The sequence below is a fragment of the Saccopteryx bilineata genome, chromosome 7 (assembly GCF_036850765.1).
Source record: "Saccopteryx bilineata isolate mSacBil1 chromosome 7, mSacBil1_pri_phased_curated, whole genome shotgun sequence".
Classification (NCBI taxonomy): domain Eukaryota; kingdom Metazoa; phylum Chordata; class Mammalia; order Chiroptera; family Emballonuridae; genus Saccopteryx; species Saccopteryx bilineata.
The window spans coordinates 83,670,172-83,693,789 of record NC_089496.1 but is presented as its reverse complement, the minus strand read 5'-3'; the positions used below and the strand labels follow the sequence as shown (position 1 = coordinate 83,693,789).

The 23,618-nt window shown below is 38.6% G+C and overlaps 1 protein-coding gene across 1 annotated transcript in view; it reads left to right on the top strand.

Moving 5' to 3' along the window:
- Nucleotides 1-20,685, top strand: part of BLNK (B cell linker) — a 94,373-nt gene extending 73,688 nt beyond the window's left edge. The window contains exons 11-17 of the mRNA XM_066239988.1: nucleotides 3,469-3,511; nucleotides 5,791-5,875; nucleotides 6,332-6,363; nucleotides 9,294-9,370; nucleotides 10,172-10,255; nucleotides 12,132-12,287; nucleotides 20,202-20,685. Coding sequence (XP_066096085.1) covers nucleotides 3,469-3,511; nucleotides 5,791-5,875; nucleotides 6,332-6,363; nucleotides 9,294-9,370; nucleotides 10,172-10,255; nucleotides 12,132-12,287; nucleotides 20,202-20,321 — 597 coding nt within the window. The 3' untranslated portion in view covers nucleotides 20,322-20,685. The remainder of the gene's footprint in view (nucleotides 1-3,468; nucleotides 3,512-5,790; nucleotides 5,876-6,331; nucleotides 6,364-9,293; nucleotides 9,371-10,171; nucleotides 10,256-12,131; nucleotides 12,288-20,201) is intronic.
- The last annotated feature ends 2,933 nt before the right edge of the window (nucleotides 20,686-23,618 follow it).

Below are 23,618 nucleotides of genomic sequence, written 5' to 3'. Positions count from 1 at the left end.
TACTTCTTTATTAATTTTATGTTTGGATGATCTCTCTAAAAAGCTGTCAATAGTGTGCTGAAATCTCCAAGTATGACTGTGTTTTTGTCTGCTTTTATTTTTAGATCTGTTAGTAGATGTCTTATATATTTTGGTGCTCCCTCATTTGTTGCATATATGTACATTAAGAAGTGTTATGTCTTCATGATACAATGTCCCCTTTATCATTATGAAATGTCCATTTTTTCTCTGGTTAACTTTGTTGTCTTGAAGTCAGCATTGTTAGATGTGAGTATGGCTACCCTTGCTTTTCTTTGGATATTATTTGCTTGGAGAATCATTTTTCTAGCCTTTTGCTTTGAATCTCCTTGTGTCCTTGCAGCTTAGATGTGTCTCTCTTTTTTTAAGATTTTATTTCTTAATTTTAGAAAGGGGAGAGAGAAAGAGAGTGAGAGAGAGAGAGAAAGGGGGAGGAGCAAGAAGCATCAACTTCCATATTTGCCTTGACCAGGCAAGAACCAGCAACCTCAGCATTCCAGGTCGACACTTTATCCACTGCACCACCACAGGTAGGCTAGATGTGTCTGTTGAAGGCAGCATTGGTTGGGTTTTCTTTTTTATCCAATCTGCTACTCTGTGCCTCTTTATTGGTGAGTTCAGTCCATTTACATTTAGGGTAATTATTGACACTTGCCAATTTCTTATAACCATTTTATGTTTTGTTTTCTGGTAGCTCTGTCTTGTTTGGTTCTTCTCTTTTTTGTTTATGTCAGTTATTTCTGTTTGATGGTATTCTGTACTGTTTTCCCCTGTTTCTTCTTTTTTTAGCTGTGTGTTTCATTGGTGGCTTTTTTTGTGTGGGTGGTTACCACTAGGTGATTAAGAGAAAAATGTTTCTATGTACAAAAGTCCTTTGTCTTATGAGTGCTTCTGCACTCCATCCTCCTTTGCTACTGCAGATTTTTATCCTCTCCTCTTTTATGTTATTGTTGTCACAGATTATCCTTGTTTTTATTGTGACTTTGTTGGAGCTTTTACTTGTAGTTTTTTTGGGTTTTTTTTTTAAAGGAAAGTTTATTTTATTTTATTTTTTTTCAAGTTTTTATTTATTAATTTTTAGAGAGAGGAGAGAGAGAGAAGGGGAAGAGAGAAGCGAGAGTAGGTGTTTCTCCCATGTGCCTTGACCAGGCAAGCCCAGGGCCCTGAACCAGTGACCTCACTGTTCCAGGTTGCCGCTTTATCCACTGTGCCACCACAGGTCAGGCTACTTGTAGTTTTGATTTGTGTTTTTTTTTCTTTGTATCTGGTTGAATAATCTCGTTGAGTATTTCCTACAGTGGGGGTTTTCTGGTGATATATTTTCTCAGCTTCTGTATGTCTGTAAAAGTTTTTATTTCTCCTTCATATTTGAAGCATAACTTTAATGGATATAATATTCTTGGCTGGTAAATCCTTTCTTTCAGTACTTTGAATGTGTAGGTCCACTCTCTTCTGGTTTGTAGAGTTTCTGCTGAGAAGTCTGGTGATAACCTAATGGGCTTTCCTTTATATTGTTATGTTCTTTTTTTCCCTAGTTGTCTTGAGGATTCTTTCTCCCTCACTGATTTTTGAAAATTTTATTATGATGTGCTTTGGAGTATATCTGTTTGGGTTGTGGTAACTCGGAGTTCTGTTTGCTTCTTGGATTCAAGGCTCTAGCTCTTTCCACAGGCTTGGAAAATTTCTTTCTCCCTTTCTTCTTCTTCTGATATACGCATTATCCTTATACTGTTCTTTCTGATGGAATCAGACAACTCTTGTAGAGCTCTCTCAGTTGTTTTTTTTTTTTAATTTGTGAGTATCTCTCTTCTCTGTAGCATCTCTAGTTGCTTCTCTTTGACATCACTGATTCTTATTCTATCTGGTTTGTTCTATTAGCTAAATTTAATTCCTCAGTTTTCAATTCATGTATTGAGTTCTTCATCTCTGTTTTTAAAGTTTCAGTCTCCTTGGTGAGGTGTTCATTTTGTTCATTAGTTTGTTTTCTGAGCTCATTAATTTGCCTGTTGGTGTTTTCTCACATCTCGTTGAGTACTTTCAGAACTTCAGTTTTGAATTCTCTATCATTTAATTCCAAGGTTTCTATGTGATTGAGATTTTTTTCTGGAGATTTTTCATTTTCTTTTTGAACTATGTCTCTGTCTTGTGTAGTCATGGTATTAAATTTCTTCTTCATTGATGGCATTTGAAAGTGGTATTGTTAAGAACTCTAACAAAAGAAAAATTAAAAATATGAGATTAAAATAAAAAATACAATAAAAATATAAAAAAATTTAAATTATGACAAGAAAAACCACAGAAAAAAGATCAAAGGCAGACAAAAAATAAAAAACAAAACACCACAAAAAATAAGAATAAAAAATATAAAATCTAAATAAGATAAAATTCAAAACAAAGAAAAAGAATAAGAAGAAAAAAAGGAAAGGTAAATTTCAGTTTTGAGAGGTTTAATTCCAGGAGGTGTTGCTGTATTACAACTTTTAGTTCTGTGAAGTTCCTGGGCTGTCCACCACTGAGATGTTGCTGTGGCAATGATGTAGGTGGGGCTGCAGTCACGTTGGTGGGTGGGGTGTGTTGTGAAGGCTTTATGGCTTCAGCCATACAGCTTTGGCTTTAGGGCTTCAGCTTTATGGCTTTATGGCTCTAGCAATGGTGATCTCAGGTTTCCACATGCTCCATCCCACAACTCAACAGACCTGGGGACCCGATGTGGAGCACCTCTGTTCTTCAGGGGATAGAGCAGCTCTGGAAAGCTAGCTGTGGGGTTTGTCTCTGCTACTCTCGGCACTGCAAGGTGAGAGAGGTGGGATCTGGGAGGCTGTGGGCCTCACTTTAGCTTTCTCTGTCTCTGCTGATTGTGAGCTGCAGGCAGACCATGAGAACACTGGCCATGACCCTGTGCTTTAGCTGCTTTGGTTTCTCTCCTCCTCTGCCCCTTTGTCTCACTTCTGTTCTGGGAAGAAGGAGACCCCAGTCACTCTGAGTTCCCCTCTTTGTACCCCTTAGACAAAATCCAGAGAGCCTAAGCTTCGCTCCTCCCCATAGTCCAGCAGAAAAAAACAACAGTCACTTGATGTTTGTCTCCTCTCCTCTCCAAAGCCCAGTGTGATTGTGTTTTATCTTCTGCCCCCTTTTTCACCCCATTCCACCTTCAGTCCATTCAGTGCTTGGATCTTTCAGGCATACCTGTGAGCCCAGCTGGGGTTCCTCCACTGAATTATAGTTGTTCAATTTGTTGAAATTTCAAGGGAGATATTAGGAGTATCTCTTATACCACCATTACTCTTGGAAATCAAGATTGTATGTTTTTAATTGTTGTTCTTGTGATTGAGAGAATAGCTATCAGTCAGAGAAATGTTGTTCCCAAATATTTGCTTTAATAATATTGCTTTGACTTTTATTTCCATATTCAACTGTATTGAATATCTTTGCTTTTTTTTTTTTTAATAGACTCTGCTTGCTTCTCAACAGAATGCCTCAAATGTTTGTGAAGGTAAATCTACATTATTTTAAGGGAGGAGCATGTCTTATAAAAGTTATTTTAATTAAGAATTTGTATATAAATGTCTTTCTAAATTCTTTATTTATAAGGTAGTTATAACTACAAAACTAGATTTTCTAAACAAAATGGCCTTTCCATTGTAATGAGTAGTGAATGGCAAAGCTGGTCAGGACCTGAGATTACTTGGGCAGCATCTTTGGTGTGGGTTACAGTATGCACAGCCCACATCTGTCTCTCTGCAGACAGGTATGCCTTGCCAGAAACAGAGCCATAGCTTTCCATTACTGTGAAGACTAATGTAGAGCCATTCATGTATCTTAGACTGTTTAGTTAAGAAATGCAACTTTTAAAAAACCTGTTTATTTGAACTAGTTCTTTTGCTAAGTTTTCAAAATAATGTTTTCAGAGTTCAAATGTCTGTCTTAGTACATCTTTAAATGCTTTCTTTCTTTGTTTTATCATAACCCTAAAAACTTACATATACCTTTTATTAAAATATTCTCATTTTTAAAATATTTGTATTTGAAAAGTCCTGGGGGAAAACAGTAAGAATTAGGCATAATCTCAATACTTAAAATACTATATAAAAATAAATTTTCTGCACCCATCTGATTCCACACTTGAAGATACCTAATGTTTAAAGTTTAATAAGTGTTCTCACCATTTCCTGAGTTAATATGGGCAGATCTACATAAGATATTCTGGTTTCTATGATGATGAATGGTGGACATTTTCTGAATGTCCATTACAATTCACCTGTCTGTCTGCTTTAATTACTCCAATAATTAATTTCTTTAATAGATTTTTTCTTCTGTTCCCATATCTTTTCCCCCCAGGGCAATTTCTGAATATCACTCCCTTTCTGCTGTCTTGCTTTTGCCTGCCTCTCCTTTGATGCTTTTGTCTTGCTGCCCTACCATTGCTGTCTTCTGTGCCTGCTGAGCAGGGAGCTTGGAGTGATAGCAGAACCATAGGGCAGGCCTCTACAGGAAGTTAGTACAACCCTGTGCAAATTTCATGGCTTCAGGAACCCCTGAACACCAGCAAAGGAGGGGCTCGTGACATGTTCTATGCAGTTCAAATGTTCTCATTCCCAAAGGGCTGCCAGTGCAGAAGCTCAGCATACAACCTCTTTTGTGACTTATTTCAAGAATATGGTAATGGCCATCCATACCCCAAAACAGCCTCTTCTCCCATAGGGAGGAAGTCTCCAGGATGGCAGGACCAAGTAAGTGTGGTCAATGCTAATTAGCTGTGGGAACCTATGTGTTCATTGTTCCTCCTTCTGAACCTAATGAATTGTTAAGCTGTGAACAAAACTTCTCCCATGGAAGCTCAAAGTAACTGCCACAAACTTGAAACACAATCTTCAGTAGTTCAAGGCTCCTGAATTTCAGTGCAACACAAAAAATCCCTGAAGTCTATCTTACCATATATTTACATCCTTGAGTTCTTACTACTTTTATTCTTTATGGATTCCTATAACAGGAGACCAATAAATTTCAACCTTTCTTCCATTCAGGAGACACATTATGGACACACCCAGATTATAACACATCCTACACCAAGTCTGAGGAAGGATAGAGCATTAAATAATTTATAATCACATCTATTAATGGTTCAGCAGTGAAGTTCACGATGACCTTCAACATAAGTTTCTTATATTTTGGGTTGTGCCCGGTTCCCTGTGTACTAGTTATAACTCTTCCCCTTCCTCTCCCCCTCAGGAAAACACAGTGAAATGCAAAAGAGATTAACATTGTTGTAGAGTTAACCTTGAATTTGCTCAATTAATTTTTCAAAAAGAGTAGATAATTCACAAAATATCATATTTTACCACTTATCAGAATGAAATTTCTTATAGTCACATCTTATGATTAATGAAGACACACTCAGGGTGTGGGAACCTCTGTGTGGAGCCCAGATAGAAAGCAGGCGGTGGGTGACTAAAACTTGCTCACCTCTGGCTCCCACCTGCACTCACACACTTAAAGGTCCAGATCCCACAGGTTCCATCCCCAGGTACCTTGCCAGGGGATGAAATCAGAGGCAGTAGGGTATATCTGTAACACTAGGGTGGAAGTCCTGGTCCTAATAGCACAAATACATCACCAGACTGACAGGTGCATAATCAGATGACATACTGGTGAAAAGTATGTTCATACAAAGACATCTGACCAAATCCTGTGCTTCTCGGTTGATATTGCGAAGTTTTGACATGGGGACAGAAATTTTATTCTGATTCTAATATAAGAATTTTCTTGATACAGAAAAACCTATACCGGCTGAACGCCACCGAGGGTCTAGTCACAGACAAGAATCTGCGCAGTCACCAGTGTTTCCATCTGCCCAGAAGTAAGAACCCTTGCCTTTAAAAACAGGTTTCCTCTGTTGCTGCAGCCGTTGACGCTTGCATTGTTATACCACACAGTGGCACTGGCTTGTATGCTTTGTAAAGGTCTGATCTTTCATTGCTTTGCAATTAAATTTTAAAGGGTTTTAAGTTTTTAAGTAGGTAACAACTTTAAAAGAACTGCTTAGACTCTCAGAGACCTAACATTCGGGTTAACTATTGGACTTCACTGAAATGTAGCATTAGTCGAGGTGCCTCCTTTTCCAAAAGTGAAGGGAACAATTTTTCTTATCTTGAAGGTTTTGGTGCCTTTTCTACCACTAGATCTGGCCCACCGGCCATTCCTGTTGACTCCTTTGTGAGAGTCACAGGTTCACAGAGTCTTCACTGTAAACAAAAAGTCAAACTTATTCATCTTGTGCTTTGCCCTTTAATTAATCTGAAATTCTTCTTTTCAGGCAAGTCCATCAAAAACCCATACCTCTGCCAAGTAAGTACAATGATGTCCTGAAGAGTAATATCAGGTAGTGGTGAAGGCTGGATCTTCTTGTCTGAGTCACCTGGTCTAACACAACACTGCCACCTCCAGTTGGGGGCTCTCAGTGTTTTCTCTAGCTTGTTTCATCGGTAAAATAGGGCCAAGAATAATTTTCATAGAGTTGTTTTTAAAAGTAGATAGATTTGAGATAATTTTTACTTTTTCACTTCTACTGTTGATTGAATATTTTACTGGTCATATCGCTCATATTTTCTTTATTTTATTTTTTACAAAACCAATACAACTGTTTTTAAGAAGAGATTAAGTATAACAACATATGGAAAGTATCTGGTACATATTCTAGAAGGCCTTCAATAAATAATAGCTATTTTAATTAAATCTAAAATACATTTTAATAATCATAAAATAGACCCACAAAAGGTACCCTGAAAAGATTTGTAAAATGTCTAGATAATTGTCCCAAGGCAAACTTTGCATCATCCTAAAAATTCATGAATCAGCTAAGTTAGGCTTGCAGAACATAACTATCCAAACCTTGACTTGCTTTTTATCTAATCTAGAAAAAATAAATAAAAAAATAAAACAAACAAAGCCTTCCTTATATGGGTAATTTGGAAAATATTCCAAAATAATCAAGATTCAATAAATTTAAATACAGAGAATAATTGTTCTACACCAAAAAATGTTGTGCATTTCTACTGAGCAAAAATCAGATTGTTAGGTTTTATTTGACTTTTCATTTATCTTAAATAAATAAAACTTACACTAAACACACTATTTGTTTAAAAAAATTCTGAAAAAAAAATTCTGAACACAAAGTGGGAATGGTTTGGCTATAGAAATTTATGTTTCACTATGTAAAGCTTTATTATACCTTTTATTGTTTTCAACCCAAAGTCATTCTTTTGATTGATAAATATTTACTGACCATCTGCCATGTGCCAAGCACTATTCTAGACACAGGGAATGACAGCAGTGAATAAAATAGAGTCCCTGTCCTTATGGAGCTTCTGTTCTACTGGAGGAGACAAACAGAAAGAATAAACAACCAGATAAATTTTATAATATCAAGTAAATGCTAAATGCTATAAAGAAAAACAAAGCAAGGTAGCAGAGGATGGGGTCACAGAGGGTAATGGTGGCAATGAGAGGCACTGGTCTAGATGGGCAGTCGAGGAAGGTCTCATCTGTAAAATGGGGTGGGGTCTAATAGCTCATTCCACAAAGGGCTGAGGTGAGGACAAAACGAGCTAAGATGTGGAAAACACAACAGGAATGGCATACATTCAGAGCTCAGAAAATGTCAGCTTTGACATCACTTGCTTTTTTCAAACATATTCCAGCTATTACCTCAAAACATACCTAGAATCCAACAACTCTCATTAATTCCACGATGCCATTTGTTCCAAACCACCATCATCTCCTGCCGGGCTTTTAAGAGCACTGAACTGGCCTTCTGGTTCCTTCATTACCTCCTGTCTGACTTGATCTCTTATTGTTCTCTCCTTTCCTCACAGTGGCCTCTCTAGTCCTCAAATATGCCAGGCCTTGTATTCACTGCTCCTTTCACCTGGAACATTCTTTCCTGGGATATCACATGCCTTTTCCCTCTTCATTTGCAGATCTTACCCAAGTGTCGCCTCAATGAGATTTTCCTTCTCCGACCAGAGTGTTTAAATGTACTACTTGTCTGAGGCTATCTCCAACCCCCTTTCCTGCTTATTTTTTTTCATGGCACTTATGACTCTGTAATAATAATATATATATTTCCTTATATCTTTATTGCCTATCTCATTCCATTAAAAGTTAAGCTCCCCTGCCCTGGCTGGTTAGCTCAGTGGTAGAGTGTCAGCCTGGCATGTGGAAGCCCCGGGTTCAATTCCCAGGCAGGGCACACAGGAGAAGCGCCCATCTGCTTCTCCACCCCTTCCCCTCTCCTTCCTCTCTCTCTTTCTCTTCCCCTCCCGCAGCTGGGGCTCCATTGGAGCAAAGTTGGCCCGGGCACTGAGGATGGCTCTATGGCCTCTGCTTCAGGCACTAGAATGACTCTGGTTGCAACAGAGCAATGCCCCAGATGGGCAGAGCATCGCCCCCTGGTGGGCATGCTGGGTGGATCCTGGTCAGGTGCATGCAGGAGTCTGTCTCTCTGCCACCCTGCTTCTCACTTCAGAAAAATACAAAACAAAAAAAAGTTAGACTCCAAGAGGGCAGGGCATTTTGCTGGGTTTTTTTACTTGTATATTCCTAGTGACTTGACCCATGATAGGCATTTCATGAATGAATGAAAGAATGAATGAACAAATGAATGCAGCTAAGTATTATATCTATTTCATGTGTCTTCACTCCTAGATTGAGTTTATACCTTAAGGGAACAATTCTTAAACATTTTGGTTTCAGGATCATTTAACACTCTTAAGATCAGACCAAACAACTTTGGTTTCTATCTTTCTATTGATATTAAATGTATTCATTAAAACAGACATTTAAAACATACTTATTAACCCATTAATATATTAAGCTCATTACATGTTGACATAAATATTTTATTAAAAAATAATATCTTCCAAACAAAAACAATTGGTAGGAAGAGTGGCATTGTTTTACATTTTTAATAATTCCCGGAATAACAGAGATGACTGGATACTCCTATCTGCCTCTATATTCAGTCTGTTGCAGTATATTTTTATGTTTGAGAAAAATAAAGAAAACTGGGCTTCACAGTTTTGGAAAAGACATTGCAGAGCCCCTGAAAGGATCTGGGGGATTCCCGACATTCTCAGGCCATGTTTTGAGAACCATTACTCCTAAGGATTTTTGTTGGTGTGTGCGTCCCCTGCAGTGTCCGCCATAGCGCTGAGGTACAGGCATAGTAACTCTGCAAGGAATAATGAAGATCCATTGATTTTTCAAATCCCTTTCAGGATTCCCGGAAGGGGGCAGCCCAACTGTGGATGGCCCATCACCCAGCTTTTCATCTAATTCCAGTGTGTCAGAACAGGTATGATACGAACTCTCATTATTACCAGTAACTGCAGGAAAAGGCATGTCTTCTTATAAAAGAGAGTTTAGAATGGTGCTTGAGAACAGACCACATTTTAAGTTGTCATTTACTGATCGGTACAAAATACATTTTTTTCAGTTATTAAGACCTTGTTCCATTTGTTCCAATTTGTATTCTAGATGCCCTAAATAACAATTTATGGTTCTTGAAAACTAGGAAAAAAGTGTGTTGCTTTTGATTGTTCTTTTTTTTCTTTCACATAGCTTCTATTAAAACTGTGATTTTCTCAGAATAGATCTGTGGAGGCATGTGATATTAAAACACATAAAACAGCACAGTCTATAAGAGAATAAGGACTATCTGTGCCCTTGGGCAAGTCTCTCTAGGCTTTCTCAAATGTAAAATGCCTTCAAAGTAATTACAAGAATCAAACAAGATAACATTTGTAAAAAACAGTTTGGAAAATATAAAGCATTTCAAACAAAGCAAAAACAATAAGATCACATGGGCAAAAGAGATTATATTTTATTTAGGAGAAAGGAATAAATGGTTTAGGAATCTAGCAGAATTTAGTTCTTATGTTCAATTACTAAGGTTAGCAACTAAAGCCAAATGGAGAAAAGCCAATTATATAACCCTATAATTGATCAAAGGAAGCATAAACTCATTACAGATTACTGGTCCACATGCAGTTAGGCCTGTCTTGATAATGCAAAATGGGACTCTGTTTTTCATGCATAGAAGGTATGGTACCACTGAAGGACCATATCATCCTTAACCATTCCCTCAATTTCACAGGAGACCGACATTCACTGTAAGCCGTGGTACGCTGGTGACTGCGATCGAAAGTCTGCTGAAGATGCATTATACAGATCAAACAAGGTTTGGCCATTTTTAAATCTCATCCTGCCCTTAGCCTATAACAGGCACAGTTGCTATCCAACTGAAACGATTATGGATGCAGGGATCTTTTTCTTTACTTAATCTAAAAGAATTGCCATTCCTCCTCTCTTCCAAGTATCTCCCTCTTTGTTTCTCCATCTCATCTCTACTTGTCCTTTCATCTCGACGAGGATCCATAGGTTCCTCTGCTCTCCAAACACTGGGAGAGAAGAAGGCTTCCGGGGGAGATCTCTGAAAGGCTTGTGCTACCTGAGATCCATCCAGGAGTGCAAAGTAACAGGCTACTCTGGATCAGTGCATGGGATAAACTGTTGAGGTCAGGATGGCACAGAGTACTTGGAAAGAAATTTTTGGATTATCCAAACCTAACCATGTGGGAACACTAGGGACAGTTTGGACAATCCAAGATTAAAGTGCCATTTTTCCCTTTCTTTCTCCTTTCTCCTCCCATTTTTTTTACTTGCACCCTACATTGTCAAATTATATCATATTTACACACTATTTTTTGCCACCATTGTTTTAGTCCTAACTCTACAATGAAATATATTAAATGTTTTTCATCATTCCCTTTGCTGGATTCCCTGGTAGTCTCTTTTTGTTTGATGAAGCTCATCTTGTACTAGATTCTTAAGAAGAACTGTGTTTACATTATTCCTTGAGTTCTTGCATATTTAAAACTGTTTTTCATAAGCCTGACACCTGAAGGAAATCTTGGCTGGATATAAAATCCTTGGCTTGAGTGTTGCTCCAGTGAATTATGTTGTTCTACCTGATGCTAATGTTTTTTCTTGCCCTTATATGTAATTTGATATTTTAGTCTAAAACTCTGAAGACCTTTTATAATTTTTATTTTGTTTTTACCAGAATATGTCTCTGAGTTGATTTCCAGGTCATTTTTTTTTTCAGGTGGATAGAAACCTTTTCAATAAATAAATTTAAGTGTTCTCTTATTTCTAATACATTTTCTTAAATTATACTCCTAAAGAGTAGTTTTGTTTCTCTTCTTCAAGGACTCAGGTTACATGCAGTTTGGACCTTCTTTGTCTTTCTTTCAATTCAACCACTCTGACCCTGTTGTTGTACTTCTTAAGTCTCTGCACACCTGTCTTGGTGGTTTCCTTGCCTTCCTTCATGTATTTAACAACTCTTCATTTGAGACTATAGTCCCTTGGACATCTTGTCATTTCTTCTTCATTTCTGAGAGAGGTTTGTATTTCTCTTTTATTTTCTTTGCAGTTTTATCAACTGTTGTTGCATTTTTCTCCTTTCTCTTTTGTCCATTTTTTTGTTCATAATTTTTGAATTAATGATTCTAGAATACTTTATAAAGTATTTAACTAAATGTTAAAAATTATAGTACAGTTTTATATGCTTCAATATAAATTTATAAGAAGAGAATTTTCATTACCTGAAATATTTTTCCCCCAATTTCTACTTTCTTCTTACAAGTACTTTTGAATAAAATTTGTTTGATAACATTTTTTTTATTCACAGGCAACTTGTGGATATGGTTTCTAATTCAAAAGTGGCCTCTAGATTTTACTTTAATGTGTTCCTTCACACATTTCTAAATCCTATTAACATAATATCTTATTTAGAGCATCAAAAAGTGCATTGATCTCACTCAGGATTTTTATAAGTATATATAAACATATGTAAATATAAAATATGTTTAAATTTTCTATAAGTATATAGTTTACTGAAGTATTTTCTTACAAAATAATAAAACAAATTTATGAATAATAATTATGTAGCTAAATAATTATATTTTGAATATAATATAGATATTTTTCATAAACTGATTTCTAAACTGTAGAAATATAAGTAATAATGATGCTTTTTATTTAATAAACAGGATGGATCATTTCTTATTCGGAAAAGTTCTGGCCATGATTCCAAACAGCCATATACATTAGTTGTATTTTTTAACAAGCGAGTCTATAATATCCCTGTGCGATTTATTGAAGCAACAAAACAGTATGCGTTGGGCAGGAAAAAAAACGGTGAAGAGGTCAGTAACTTCTCTTTTAATCCAACTTTATAACTATGTATAACACAGTGGCATCATACTGTATTAGATGCTAAAGATGAGGAGAAGGATACAAGAGTACTTGGTCTAAGGCTTACACACATGTTATAACCAGCTAAAGTACTATGTTTACGCAGTATATCTTATGAGAGAACACAAAGGAGAAAAGTCTGATATGAGATCAATCTGATTCAGTATTTTAGTACAGGGGAACATAAAAATCAAAATTGAAATGTTAAGTAGAATTAATGTTGTAAAAATCAAGTTCAGGCCCTGGCCAGCTGGCTCAGTGGTAGAGCGTTAGCAGGTATGTGAAAGTCCTGGTTCATTCCGGGTCAGGGCACAAAGGAGAAGCAATCATCTGCTTCTCCACCACTCCCCCTTTTTATCTCTCTTTCTCTTTCTCTCTCTCCCCCCTCCTGAAGCCAGGGCTCGAATGGTTTGAGCGAGTTGGCCCTGGGTGCTGAGGATGGCTCCATGGCCTCACCTCAGTTGCTAAAATAGCTTGGTTGCTGAGCAACAGAGCTATGGCCCCAGATGGGCAGAGGATCGCCTGGTAGGGGGCTTGCCAGGTGGATCCCAGTCAGGGCATATGTGGGAGTCTGTCTGCCTCCCTGCCTCTCACTTAAATTTAAAAAAAGAAAAACATTCAAGGTCAGTGTCTAGAGCTCCTAAGTCAAGAACAAGAATCTCAACTCAAATACCAAGGTGAATTACCAGGGAAGGGTCCAAAGAGGTGCAGTAACCTGAGTTGAAACATTAGATTATATCTCTAGGCCAGAATAAGCTTTTTGGCCCACAGCAAGAAAAAAGCATTACATTAGGTTTTGAGTAATAGCCAAACATGAACTTCAACTTCTCTTTAATCTGAACCAAACTCAATGCTGACTATATCTCCATTTAGTCAGCTTGTTTCTGTAAGCAGGCTCTGAAATATGGGCCAGAGTAACCCATGAATGGTTAGAAAGGGGGTGATACTTGAATGATGAGTTGAAGTTGAAAAGTAGAGTGAAAGTTGGAATGGATGAGAAGTGGAATAAACAATCTAAGCAGAGAAAATAGCATGTTAAAAGTTCAAAAATATTTATTTTCAGTATTCCTTCAGAAAGAACTATACCCATCCCAAATCCAGCACTTGTTAGATCATGAATTGTTAGAAAGTGTCATGATTTCTGAAGTGTCTGTCTTCTCCACTAGATGAAGCCAGGGACTAGACTATGTCTTGTTCATCTCTATATTTCTAGAACCATCGTACAAGGGCTGGCTTCAGTGGATACTTGATAAATACAGTGGTACCTTGCGATACAAGTTTAATTTGTTCTGTAACCGAGTTTGTAAGTCAGTCAACTTGTATATCAAACAAATTTTTCCCATTTAAAATACAGTGGTACCTTGAGATACAAATTTAATTTATTCTGTAACCAAGCTCATAAATCAGTCAACTCATATATCAAACTGCAGATACTGGACCTATGCACCAATGCGCCAACTAGTGGCAGCTTCCCAAATCACGACTCGTATCTCAGAATTTCGCTCGGATCTCAAACAAAAATATGGACCAAGTTGCAGCTTCTATCTTAAAAAATTTGTATGTTGGTCTGTTCATATCTCAAGGTACCACTGTAACTGAAATAGATTTAATTCGTTCCAGCCCTGTGAAACATCCCCAAACCATCCTAAATTATGAAAAAAAATATGGTTGGGTTTTTTTTTAAGACATGGTTTTAATTAAGAAACACACATGTATACTTTACCAATGCATAACAAAATATATGAAATAAAAGAAAAAAATGTTATTTAGTACTGTATTCTTCTTATGTTGGAGACAGACGAGTGTGGCTAACGGAGGTGAATGGTGGAGGAGGAGGAAGGGAGGAAGGGATGCAGGCATGCAGACACGTAAACTAAAACTGCACTTTCTTAACACTAAATGTAAACAAAAACTGCATTTTCTTTACTTTAAACAAAACTAGAACTGCACTTTCTTTACTTAAAATGAAACCACAAAAACTTAATTGTAAAAAAATGCACTTTTTTAACTTTAAACTTAACCTAAGCTTAACATTACCTATTTTTCATTTAATCATCATGTTTCTGCCTTTTTGGCAGCACTTTTGGCACTTTCACTTGCAGGATTTTTGAATAAAAATCTATCCAAAGAGGTTTGCTTTTGCCTGCCTTTTAAAATGTTATGGAAATGTGACAAACAAGTGTCATTAAAAAGTGCTGAAGCACGACCAGTTGATTCCAAATTGTATTTCGGAATTTCACTTGGATCTCGAACAAAACTACGGGCCAAGTCACAGCTCATATCTTAAAAAATTCGTATGTTGGTCTGTTCATAGCTAAAGGTACCACTGTACTTATTGAATGAACTGATTTGTTGATTGAGTGATCACAGGTAGAAGAATAGCTTTTTTTTTTTGTATTTTTTCTGAAGCTGGAAACGGGGAGAGACAGTCAGACAGACTCCCGCATGCGCCCGACCGGGATCCACCCGGCTCGCCCACCAGGGGGCAACGCTCTGCCCACCAGGGGGCGATGCTCTGCCCCTCTGGGGCGTCGCTCTGCCACGACCAGCGCCACTCTAGCACCTGGGGCAGAGGCCAAGGAGCCATCCCCAGCGCCCGGGCCATCCTTGCTCTAATGGAGCCTCGCTGCAGGAGGGGAAGAGAGAGACAGAGAGGAAGGAGAGGGGGAGGGGTGGAGAGGCAGATGGGCACCTCTCCTGTGTGCCCTGGCCAGGAATCGAATCTGGGACCTCTGCACGCCAGGCCGACGCTCTACCACTGAGCCAACCAGCCAGGGCAGAAGAATAGCTTTTGTAAAATAAATGGATAAGGTCTTATGCCAATTAGTGTATTTTTTAAATTAATTTTAATGGGATGACATTAATAAATCAGGGTTCATATGTTCAGAAAAAAATCTCCAGGTTATTTTGACATTTAATTATGTTGCATACGCATCACCCAAAGTCAAATTGTCTTCCGTCACCTTCTATCTGGTTTTCTTTGTGCCCCTCCCCTTCCCCCCTCCCTCCTTCTCTTTCCTCCCCCAACCCCCCCACTGTAACCACTACACTCTTGTCCATGTCTCTTAGTCTCGTTTTTAGTTCCCACCTATGTATGAAATCATACAGTTCTTAGTTTTTTCTGATTTACTTATTTCACTCTGTATAATGTTATCAAGATCCATCCATGTTGTTGTAAATGATCTGATGTCATCATTTCTTATGGCTTAGTATTCCATAGTATATATGTACCACATCTTCTTAATCCAGTCATCTATTGAAGGGCTTTTTGGTTGTTTCCATGTCTTGGCCACTGTGAACAATGCTGCAATGAACATGGGGCTGCATGTGTCTTTATGTACCATGAACAGACACTTCTCCCAGGAAGAAATACAAATGGCCAACAGATATATGAAAAGATGCTCATCTTCATTAGTTATTAGAGAAATGCAAATCAAAACTACAATGAGATATCACCTCACATCTGTTAGAATAGCTATTATCAACAAGACAGGTAATAATAGCAAGAGTTGGAGAGGCTGTGGAGAAAAAGGAACCCTCATTCTCTGTTGGTGGGAATGTAAAGTAATACAACTATTATGGAAGAAAGTATGGTGGTTCCTCAAAAAACTAAAAACAGAACTACCATATGACTCAGCAATCCCTCTACTGGCTATATATCCCCAAAACTCAAAAACATTGGTACGTATAGTGTATTCTTTATTTTGCTTCTTTTTAAATGTGGAAAACACACATATAAGAAAACTTACCATATTAACCATTTAAAGTGTACAACCTAGTAGTGTTAAGTGTATTGACAGTATTGTGAAACAGATCTCCAGAACTTTTTATCTTGCATATCTGAAACTCTATATGCATTGAACAACTCTTCTTTATCACTCCCCACAGTCCTTGGCAACTACCATTTTACTTTTTATTTATGTGGAATTTGACTACTTTAGATACCTCATACAATGTTTGTTCTTTTGTGACTGTCTTATTTCATATAGCGTAATTTCCTTAGAGTTTACTTATGTTGTAGCATGTGACAGGATTTCATTCCTTTTTGAGGTTACATTGTATTCAGTCACATGTATATACCACATTCTGTTTATCCATTCATCTGTGATGGACATTTGAGTTGCTGCTACCTCTTAGCGATTGTAAATAGTGCTGCTATAAACACCGGTATGCAGATATCTCTTCAAGACTCTGCTTTAAATTCTTCTGGACATATATAGGTATCCAGAAGTGGCTCTGCTAGAGTACATGGTCGTTCTACTTCTAATTTCAGGGGGAACTGCCATGATGTTTTTCATTGAGATCAAATCATTTTATAATCCTACCAACCGTACACAGGGGATCAAACTTTTCCACATCTCTGTCAACACTTGTTATTTTGAGTTTTTAATTTTTAAATAGTAGCTATCCTAATGGGTGCTATTTCACTGTGGTTTTGATTTGCATTTCTCTGATGGTTAGTGATGTTGAGCATCTTTTCATGTTTGTTGGCCATATCAACTTTGAAGAAATGTCTATTCAAGTCCTTTTCCAATTTTTAAATCAGGTTATTTGATCTGTTGCTGTTGAGTTGTAGGAGTTCTTCATTATTCTGGATATTAACCCCTTATCAGATAGACTATTTGAAAATATTTTCCCCCACTCCATAAATTACTTTTCACTCTATTGATTGTGACACTTGATGAATAGTTTTTAAGTTTGATATATTTCTATTTTTCCCTTTTTGTTTTTGTTGCCTTTTTTTTTTTAGTGTCATGTCCAAGAAATCATTGCCAAATACAATCTCATGAAGATTTTCTCCTATGTTTCCTTTTAAGAGTTTTTAGTTTAGTGTTTTATTTTGCTTTTAATAAAGTCTCAGATACTTTGGAAATGCAAAACTCTTAAATCTGAAAACACAAACTCTGATCAAGATTAAACTTAGAGCCCTGGCCGGTTGGCTCAGCAGTAGAGCGTCGGCCTAGCGTGCGGAGGACCCGGGTTCGATTCCCGGCCAGGGCACACAGGAGAAGCGCCCATTTGCTTCTCCACCCCTCCGCTGCACTTTCCTCTCTGTCTCTCTCTTCCCCTCCCGCAGCCAAGGCTCCATTGGAGCAAAGATGGCCCGGGCGCTGGGGATGGCTCTGTGGCCTCTGCCTCAGGCGCTAGAGTGGCTCTGGTCGCAAGATGGCGACGCCCAGGATGGGCAGAGCATCGCCCCCTGGTGGGCAGAGCGTCGCCCCATGGTGGGCGTGCCGGGTGGATCCCGGTCGGGCACATGCGGGAATCTGTCTGACTGTCTCTCCCCGTTTCCAGCTTCAAAAGAAAAAAAAAAGGGGGGGGGGAAGATTAAACTTAGGCTTTAAAACATAGATTGTGTTATTTAATTCCAGTTAAACATGAACAGAACTATCTGCTTTTCTCTACTCACAAAAACCTTCATTCTCTCTGCAACATTTATTTGCAAATATTCTAAGGTCATTTAAGGTCATTAAAGACAAATCTTTTAAAATAAATGCTCCTAATAGTTGTAATCAGTGATCATGGTGATCTTAGCAGGGCAGAGTAACTTTGAATGAGTGGTTTCATTCTAAACCCGCCCCAGGTGTCCAGCACTTCTATAAGAGGCATAAGGGTTGGTGAGGAGCTGTCCTCTTCAGAGGTTCTGAAAATCTCTCCTATAAATTCTTACTGAGCTCTAAGAGGGGCTCTATATTTCCTTTTCCTGCTAAGAAACTCTGGTAAACAGGGATTCCCAATGGCCTAAAGAACACACCAAATTAGTCTAGACAGAAACAACAACAAAAAAAACACACAAAACAACAACAAAAGAGCATTGAGGGGAAACGCAACTAACTTATGCTCAATTCTTCATGCAATCAAAATTTAAAATATGCCAAGAGGACTCCCTACTTCAAACATTTTAACTCAACATCCTTCTTCAACCATTAAATCCCCAAGCAATATTCAAATATATTCGAAGTAGGAAAGAATGAGATGTTTGTGTGAGTATAGCAACTCTCTGTTTCCTGGGTTCAGAATATACTTTTCCTTGAAATACAGTTCAAAGAGATTGTGCTTTTTCATTTCCTGGTTATTTAGTCTATAAATTGAACTTACAGTTCTATCAGCTTAACAATGTGCTGAGCCAAGTAAACAGAATGAATGTCTTTATATTATTGGCAATTGCAAAAGAACTGAATGATTGAAGAGAAAGTAAGAAAGATTGAAGATACTCAAAGGTCCCCATCTCTCACCTCTCCACCCTAATTTAATATTTAGATAGCCAGTTTTCTAAACAACAACTGGCATTTCATTTGAAAAAGTTGACCAGTATTCTGAATACCTCATTTTATTCAATATATAGATATTTGAAAACTATCCAATATGTATACATTTGGAATAAAGAATTAATCATTTTTATTCCAGATGTTTGTCTTTATCTAAAAAAATTAAAAGACAATAAAATCAATTGGTGATAATTACTAAAGTTATAGCACTGTTGCAAAACAATTTCCATTTTTTAAAAGGTGACTTTAAATGCATTCATTTGATGATTGTGAGCTTGTAGCACTTTAACATAATCAATGGCATTATATTTCATGGTCCATGTTACATTTGTTGTACCTTTCATTTAAAACACTGATCATTTTTCAGAAACAAATATGATAAGCTTAAAATTTAGAGAATAGGCCCTGGCCGGTTGGCTCAGTGGTAGAGCGTCAGCCTGGCGTGCAGAAGTCCCGGGTTCGATTCCCAGCCAGGGCACACAGGCGAAGCGCCCATCTGCTTCTCCACCCCTCCCCCTCTCCTTCCTCTCTGTCTCTCTTCCCCTCCCTCAGCGAGGCTCCATTGGAGCAAAGATGGCCCGGGTGCTGGGGATGGCTCCTTGGCCTCTGCCCCAGGCGCTAGAGTGGCTCTGGTCGCAACAGAGCAATGCCCCAGAGGGGCAGAGCATCGCCCCATGGTGGGCAGAGCGTTGCCTGCTGGTGGGCGTGCTGGGTGGATCCCGGTCGGGCGCATGCGGGAGTCTATCTGACTGTCTCTCCCCATTTCCAGCTTCAGAAAAATACAAAAAAAAAAATTTAGAGAATAGGAATTAATATATGGAAAAATAAAAACATATGGTAAGAGCCTAGCATGAAGTTCCATTATCAACTAGGCATTACTATAATTTAGTTCTAAACTTACTGGGTGCTAAAGCAAAAAATGGAAATATAAGGATTTACAAAGATTTCCTTATTTATTCAAAAAAGAAAACAAACAAAAAACACATACGGCCCTCACCAAGTATCTCAGTTGGTTAAAGTATTGTCCCAATATGCCAAAGTTGCAAGTTTGATCCCTGATCAGGGCACATATAAGAATCAAAAATCTGTGACTCTCTCTTTATTCCTCTCTCTCTAAACCAATAAATTAAAAAAATTAAAGAAAAACATGAATTAATCTGAGAAATTACTCTTTCCTGACACTAAATTCTAAGGTTAATATATTACAGCAATCTTGTATCTAAGACTGTAAATAACAAATTAACAGTCAATAATGCAGAGAAAATCACTATGTGACAGTTTTACACTTGATACTAAATAAGAAAACTATTAACATATTATATCATAAGTCAATTAACTAATTTATCTAAGTATTTACACTAATAAAGCTGTCAGTTGTGTTGTTTTTTTTTCTTTAGTCTTAAATACAGTAAAGGCCAAGATCTGCCACCTTGAAGTTTACAGTCTTTGTTGAATTAGACAGTTTTTGGTAGAACGGTAGCTGGAATCTAATAACTTTGACTAAATTGAAAAAATTGAAGAAGATGGGGGGTTGGAGTGAAGTTCAAAGTTAACATGAATGCCAATGAATAATTCATCTGTGTTTTTTTGCTCTAGTACTTTGGAAGTGTTGCTGAAATGATCAAGAATCATCAAAATAGTCCCCTCGTTCTTATCGACAGTCAAACTAACACAAAGTATTCTACAAGACTGAAATATGCAGTTAAAGTTTCATAAATTTTTTTTTTAAAAGGAGGTCAAGATCATTGCTTCAGACATTTGCTCTACTTCTGTTTTTAAGACAAAGTCCTCAAGCTTCCTATTTTGGATTATGAATCATCCCATAATAATATAGAAGAAGATGGAGGCAGCTATTAAGGTGGTGATCCAATTCCTTATAAGAAGCTCACGTGGACATGTTCTACTGCCTGACCTGACAAACTGTTAATATCTGGTGAGGTTGAGTTTCCATGCTATTAGTATTCTCCAAATAAATGTTTTTATTTAAAAGAAACAGGTGTAAAGTATTTTCAGTCATGTAAGAAAATAACACTCTGTTTTCAAAATAAGAAAAGAATAATCTTGAATAAAACAAAGCTGCTGGAAATTTAGGCCACTACACTGCTCATTGGTGCACTAATGTAACTAAGATGTCTACTCTCAATGCTGGACAGTTATGACTTGGTATACAATTTTTATTTGTAGAAAATAAAATATAATGTATGATAGTTTTAAGTATAGATGAGAGAGGTATAATGGTTCCTTTTGTGAGATATGACCTTTCTAGAAGTTTTGTCCATAATTATGTTGCTAGTTTTGCTTGTTAAAATGATTATACCCTTGGCCCTGGCCAGTTGGCTCAGTGGTAGAGCATCGGCCTGGCGTGCAGGGGTCCCGGGTACAATTCCCGGCCAGTGCACACAGGAGAAGCGCCCATCTGCTTCTCCACCCCTCCTCCTCTCCTTCATCTCTGTCTCTCTCTTCCCCTCCCACAGCGAGGCTCCACTGGAGCAAGGATGGCCCGGGCGCTGGGGATGGCTCCTTGGCCTCTGCCCCAGGCGCTAGAGTGTCTCTGGTCGCAGCAGAGCGATGCCCCAGAGGGGCAGAGCATCGCCCCCTGGTGGGCAGAGCGTCGCCCCCTGGTGGGCGTGCCGGGTGGATCCCGGTCGGGCGCATGCGGGAGTCTGACTGTCTCTCCCCGTTTCCAGCTTCAGAAAAATACAAAAAAAAAAAAAATGATTATACCCTCTTTGATATGCATGTCCAATAAATGGACCCTAAACTTGATAGGAGATTCAAAGTAAGATAAGAACAAAACTAGACTAAAACCCTAGTGACACATTCCACAGAACAAGGGCAGGAAAGCAGACTGATGAACACTAAGAGAAAAAAGAGATACCTCCCTGACCTGTGGTGGTGCAGTGAATGAAGCATTGACCTGGAACGCTGATGTTGCTGATTCAAAGCCCCAGGCTTGCCTGGTCAAGACACATACAAGAAGCAACTAAGAGTTGATGCTTTCCACTCCTCCCCCTTGCTCCCCACCCTGGATTCTCTCTAAAAAAGGGGGGATTTCTTGGAGTAGAGACTGAGAATTTCTGGGAGAAATCTTTGCTGAGGGTTCCACTCCACCACAAAACTGGGAGAAACACCTAATCCAAGACAGCAGTTTCCACCACCCTGACCTCATACAAGAAGTCCATGGGAGGATGCATACACACAAATCACATCAAATTTCAAGATACATGGGACCCTAGGGCTTATCCATGGACCTCAGGCTCAAAAATCCAAGGCTAAGGACCCTTTGTCCTACATCATCTTAAACCTCAAAGCATCAAGACAAACATACTACTAAAGACCTGAATGACCCAAAATGTAACTCTTCTATTAGCTGTAAAGGAGATTACTACTGTGGTTTTGTGCAAGGACTTTAGAGTAAAATGCCTCAAAGTCTGTTTCTAATCCAAGGTCTACCAATAAGAGATTGTTTGAATTTGTGCAAGTTAGTTATCTTAGTTTCCTCATTTGTAAAATACATAATGATAATGCAACCTACCTTACAGGGTTCTTCAATGACTACATTAAATATTATAAAATTTCAAGCAGTTGATTATTCTTCCTTCATTCAACCAGCCAACATATATAGAGCTTGCCATATGTATGTCAGGCAAATAAAATGAACAAATAATTCCAAGTCTTTGAAGGTATCCAAATGGCCATTCAAATATCTTTTAAACTCAGTTATCATTTTATAAAAATATCAAACAGAAATTTTATCCAGGATGATAATTGTACTTGAAGTATGGCATACAATTAGAATAACCCTTGTAAAAAAAAATGTAAAGAGAATAAAAGTCCCTACCTGTTATCTCAAATGCAATGCCTATTTCCCCCTAGAAAAATGTAGAACCTTTTTGTAGGTAAAGAAACAGATATAAAAGGAGGCGGCAAGGCCTGACATGTGGTGGCACAGTGGATAAAGTATCGACCTGGAAATGCTGAGGTTGCCAGTTCAAAAACCTGGGCTTGCCTAGTCAAGGCACATATGGGAGTTGATGCTTCCAGCTCCTCTCCCCTTCTCTCCCTCTGTCTCTCCCTCTCCTCTCTAAAATGAATAAATAAATAAAAATAAAGGAGGCGGCAAGATGGCAATGGAGTAGGCAGATGTATCAATTTTCACCTCCAAGAACCAAAGTGGATTACAACTTAATTTTAAGAACCATCCTCTGGAAAAACCAACTTTGGACTAAACTAAGAGGACTCTTTAACCAAGAAACACTGAAGAAGCCACACTGAGACTGGTAGGAAAAGCAGAAAGGCGGAGAGGGCTGCCCAGCTCCCAGGAGCAAACGGCAGCCTAGAGTGACTCGTGTGGTGGGAAGTGAGTTTAGTGGAGAGGGGAGAGTCCTGGGCCCTGGGAACAAAGCCCCAGCCTGCAGCCCCAGAGCCTAGAAGCAGCATGTGGACAGTATTTAGCTGCAAAACAAGTCAGGATACTGTTTGTGAGAAAGAGACAGATTTCTTAGACCCAGGATTCTTCTTAAAGAGACCGTGCAGAAAACCTCTTTCACAACCACTCACCCAGGGACCTGGGGGATAGGGAGAGAGGAGAGGACTGGAAGAGCAGGAAGACAGTGTAATCTAGCAGGCACAGGCAGAAACACTTTGAAGGACAGCCACCCTAACTCCTGGGCTGAGTCACTCCCCAAATCAGAAGTGAATATTTCCCCTGGAACCAGCAATACCAGCAAAGGGAAGCAGGACACCAGCCAAACAAGCTCTTCCACAGCACTTAGAGCATAGTTGCTTAGAAGAAGGGAACCTTAAGGAATACAGCATTGAGTGCTAGAGCATGAGCTACAGCACCTTCACCCACACTGCTGAGGGCTCGCTGGAGGGCAAACAGCAGAAGGACATGGAAGCACAGTCCTGTTAGCAGGAACGGAAGCCCAGCCGGCCATAACCGAGGCCTGGTGTGAGCTCTGTCTTGCCCCGCAGGGGTGTAAGGAGAGCAGGAAAACGGTCCAACCCAGC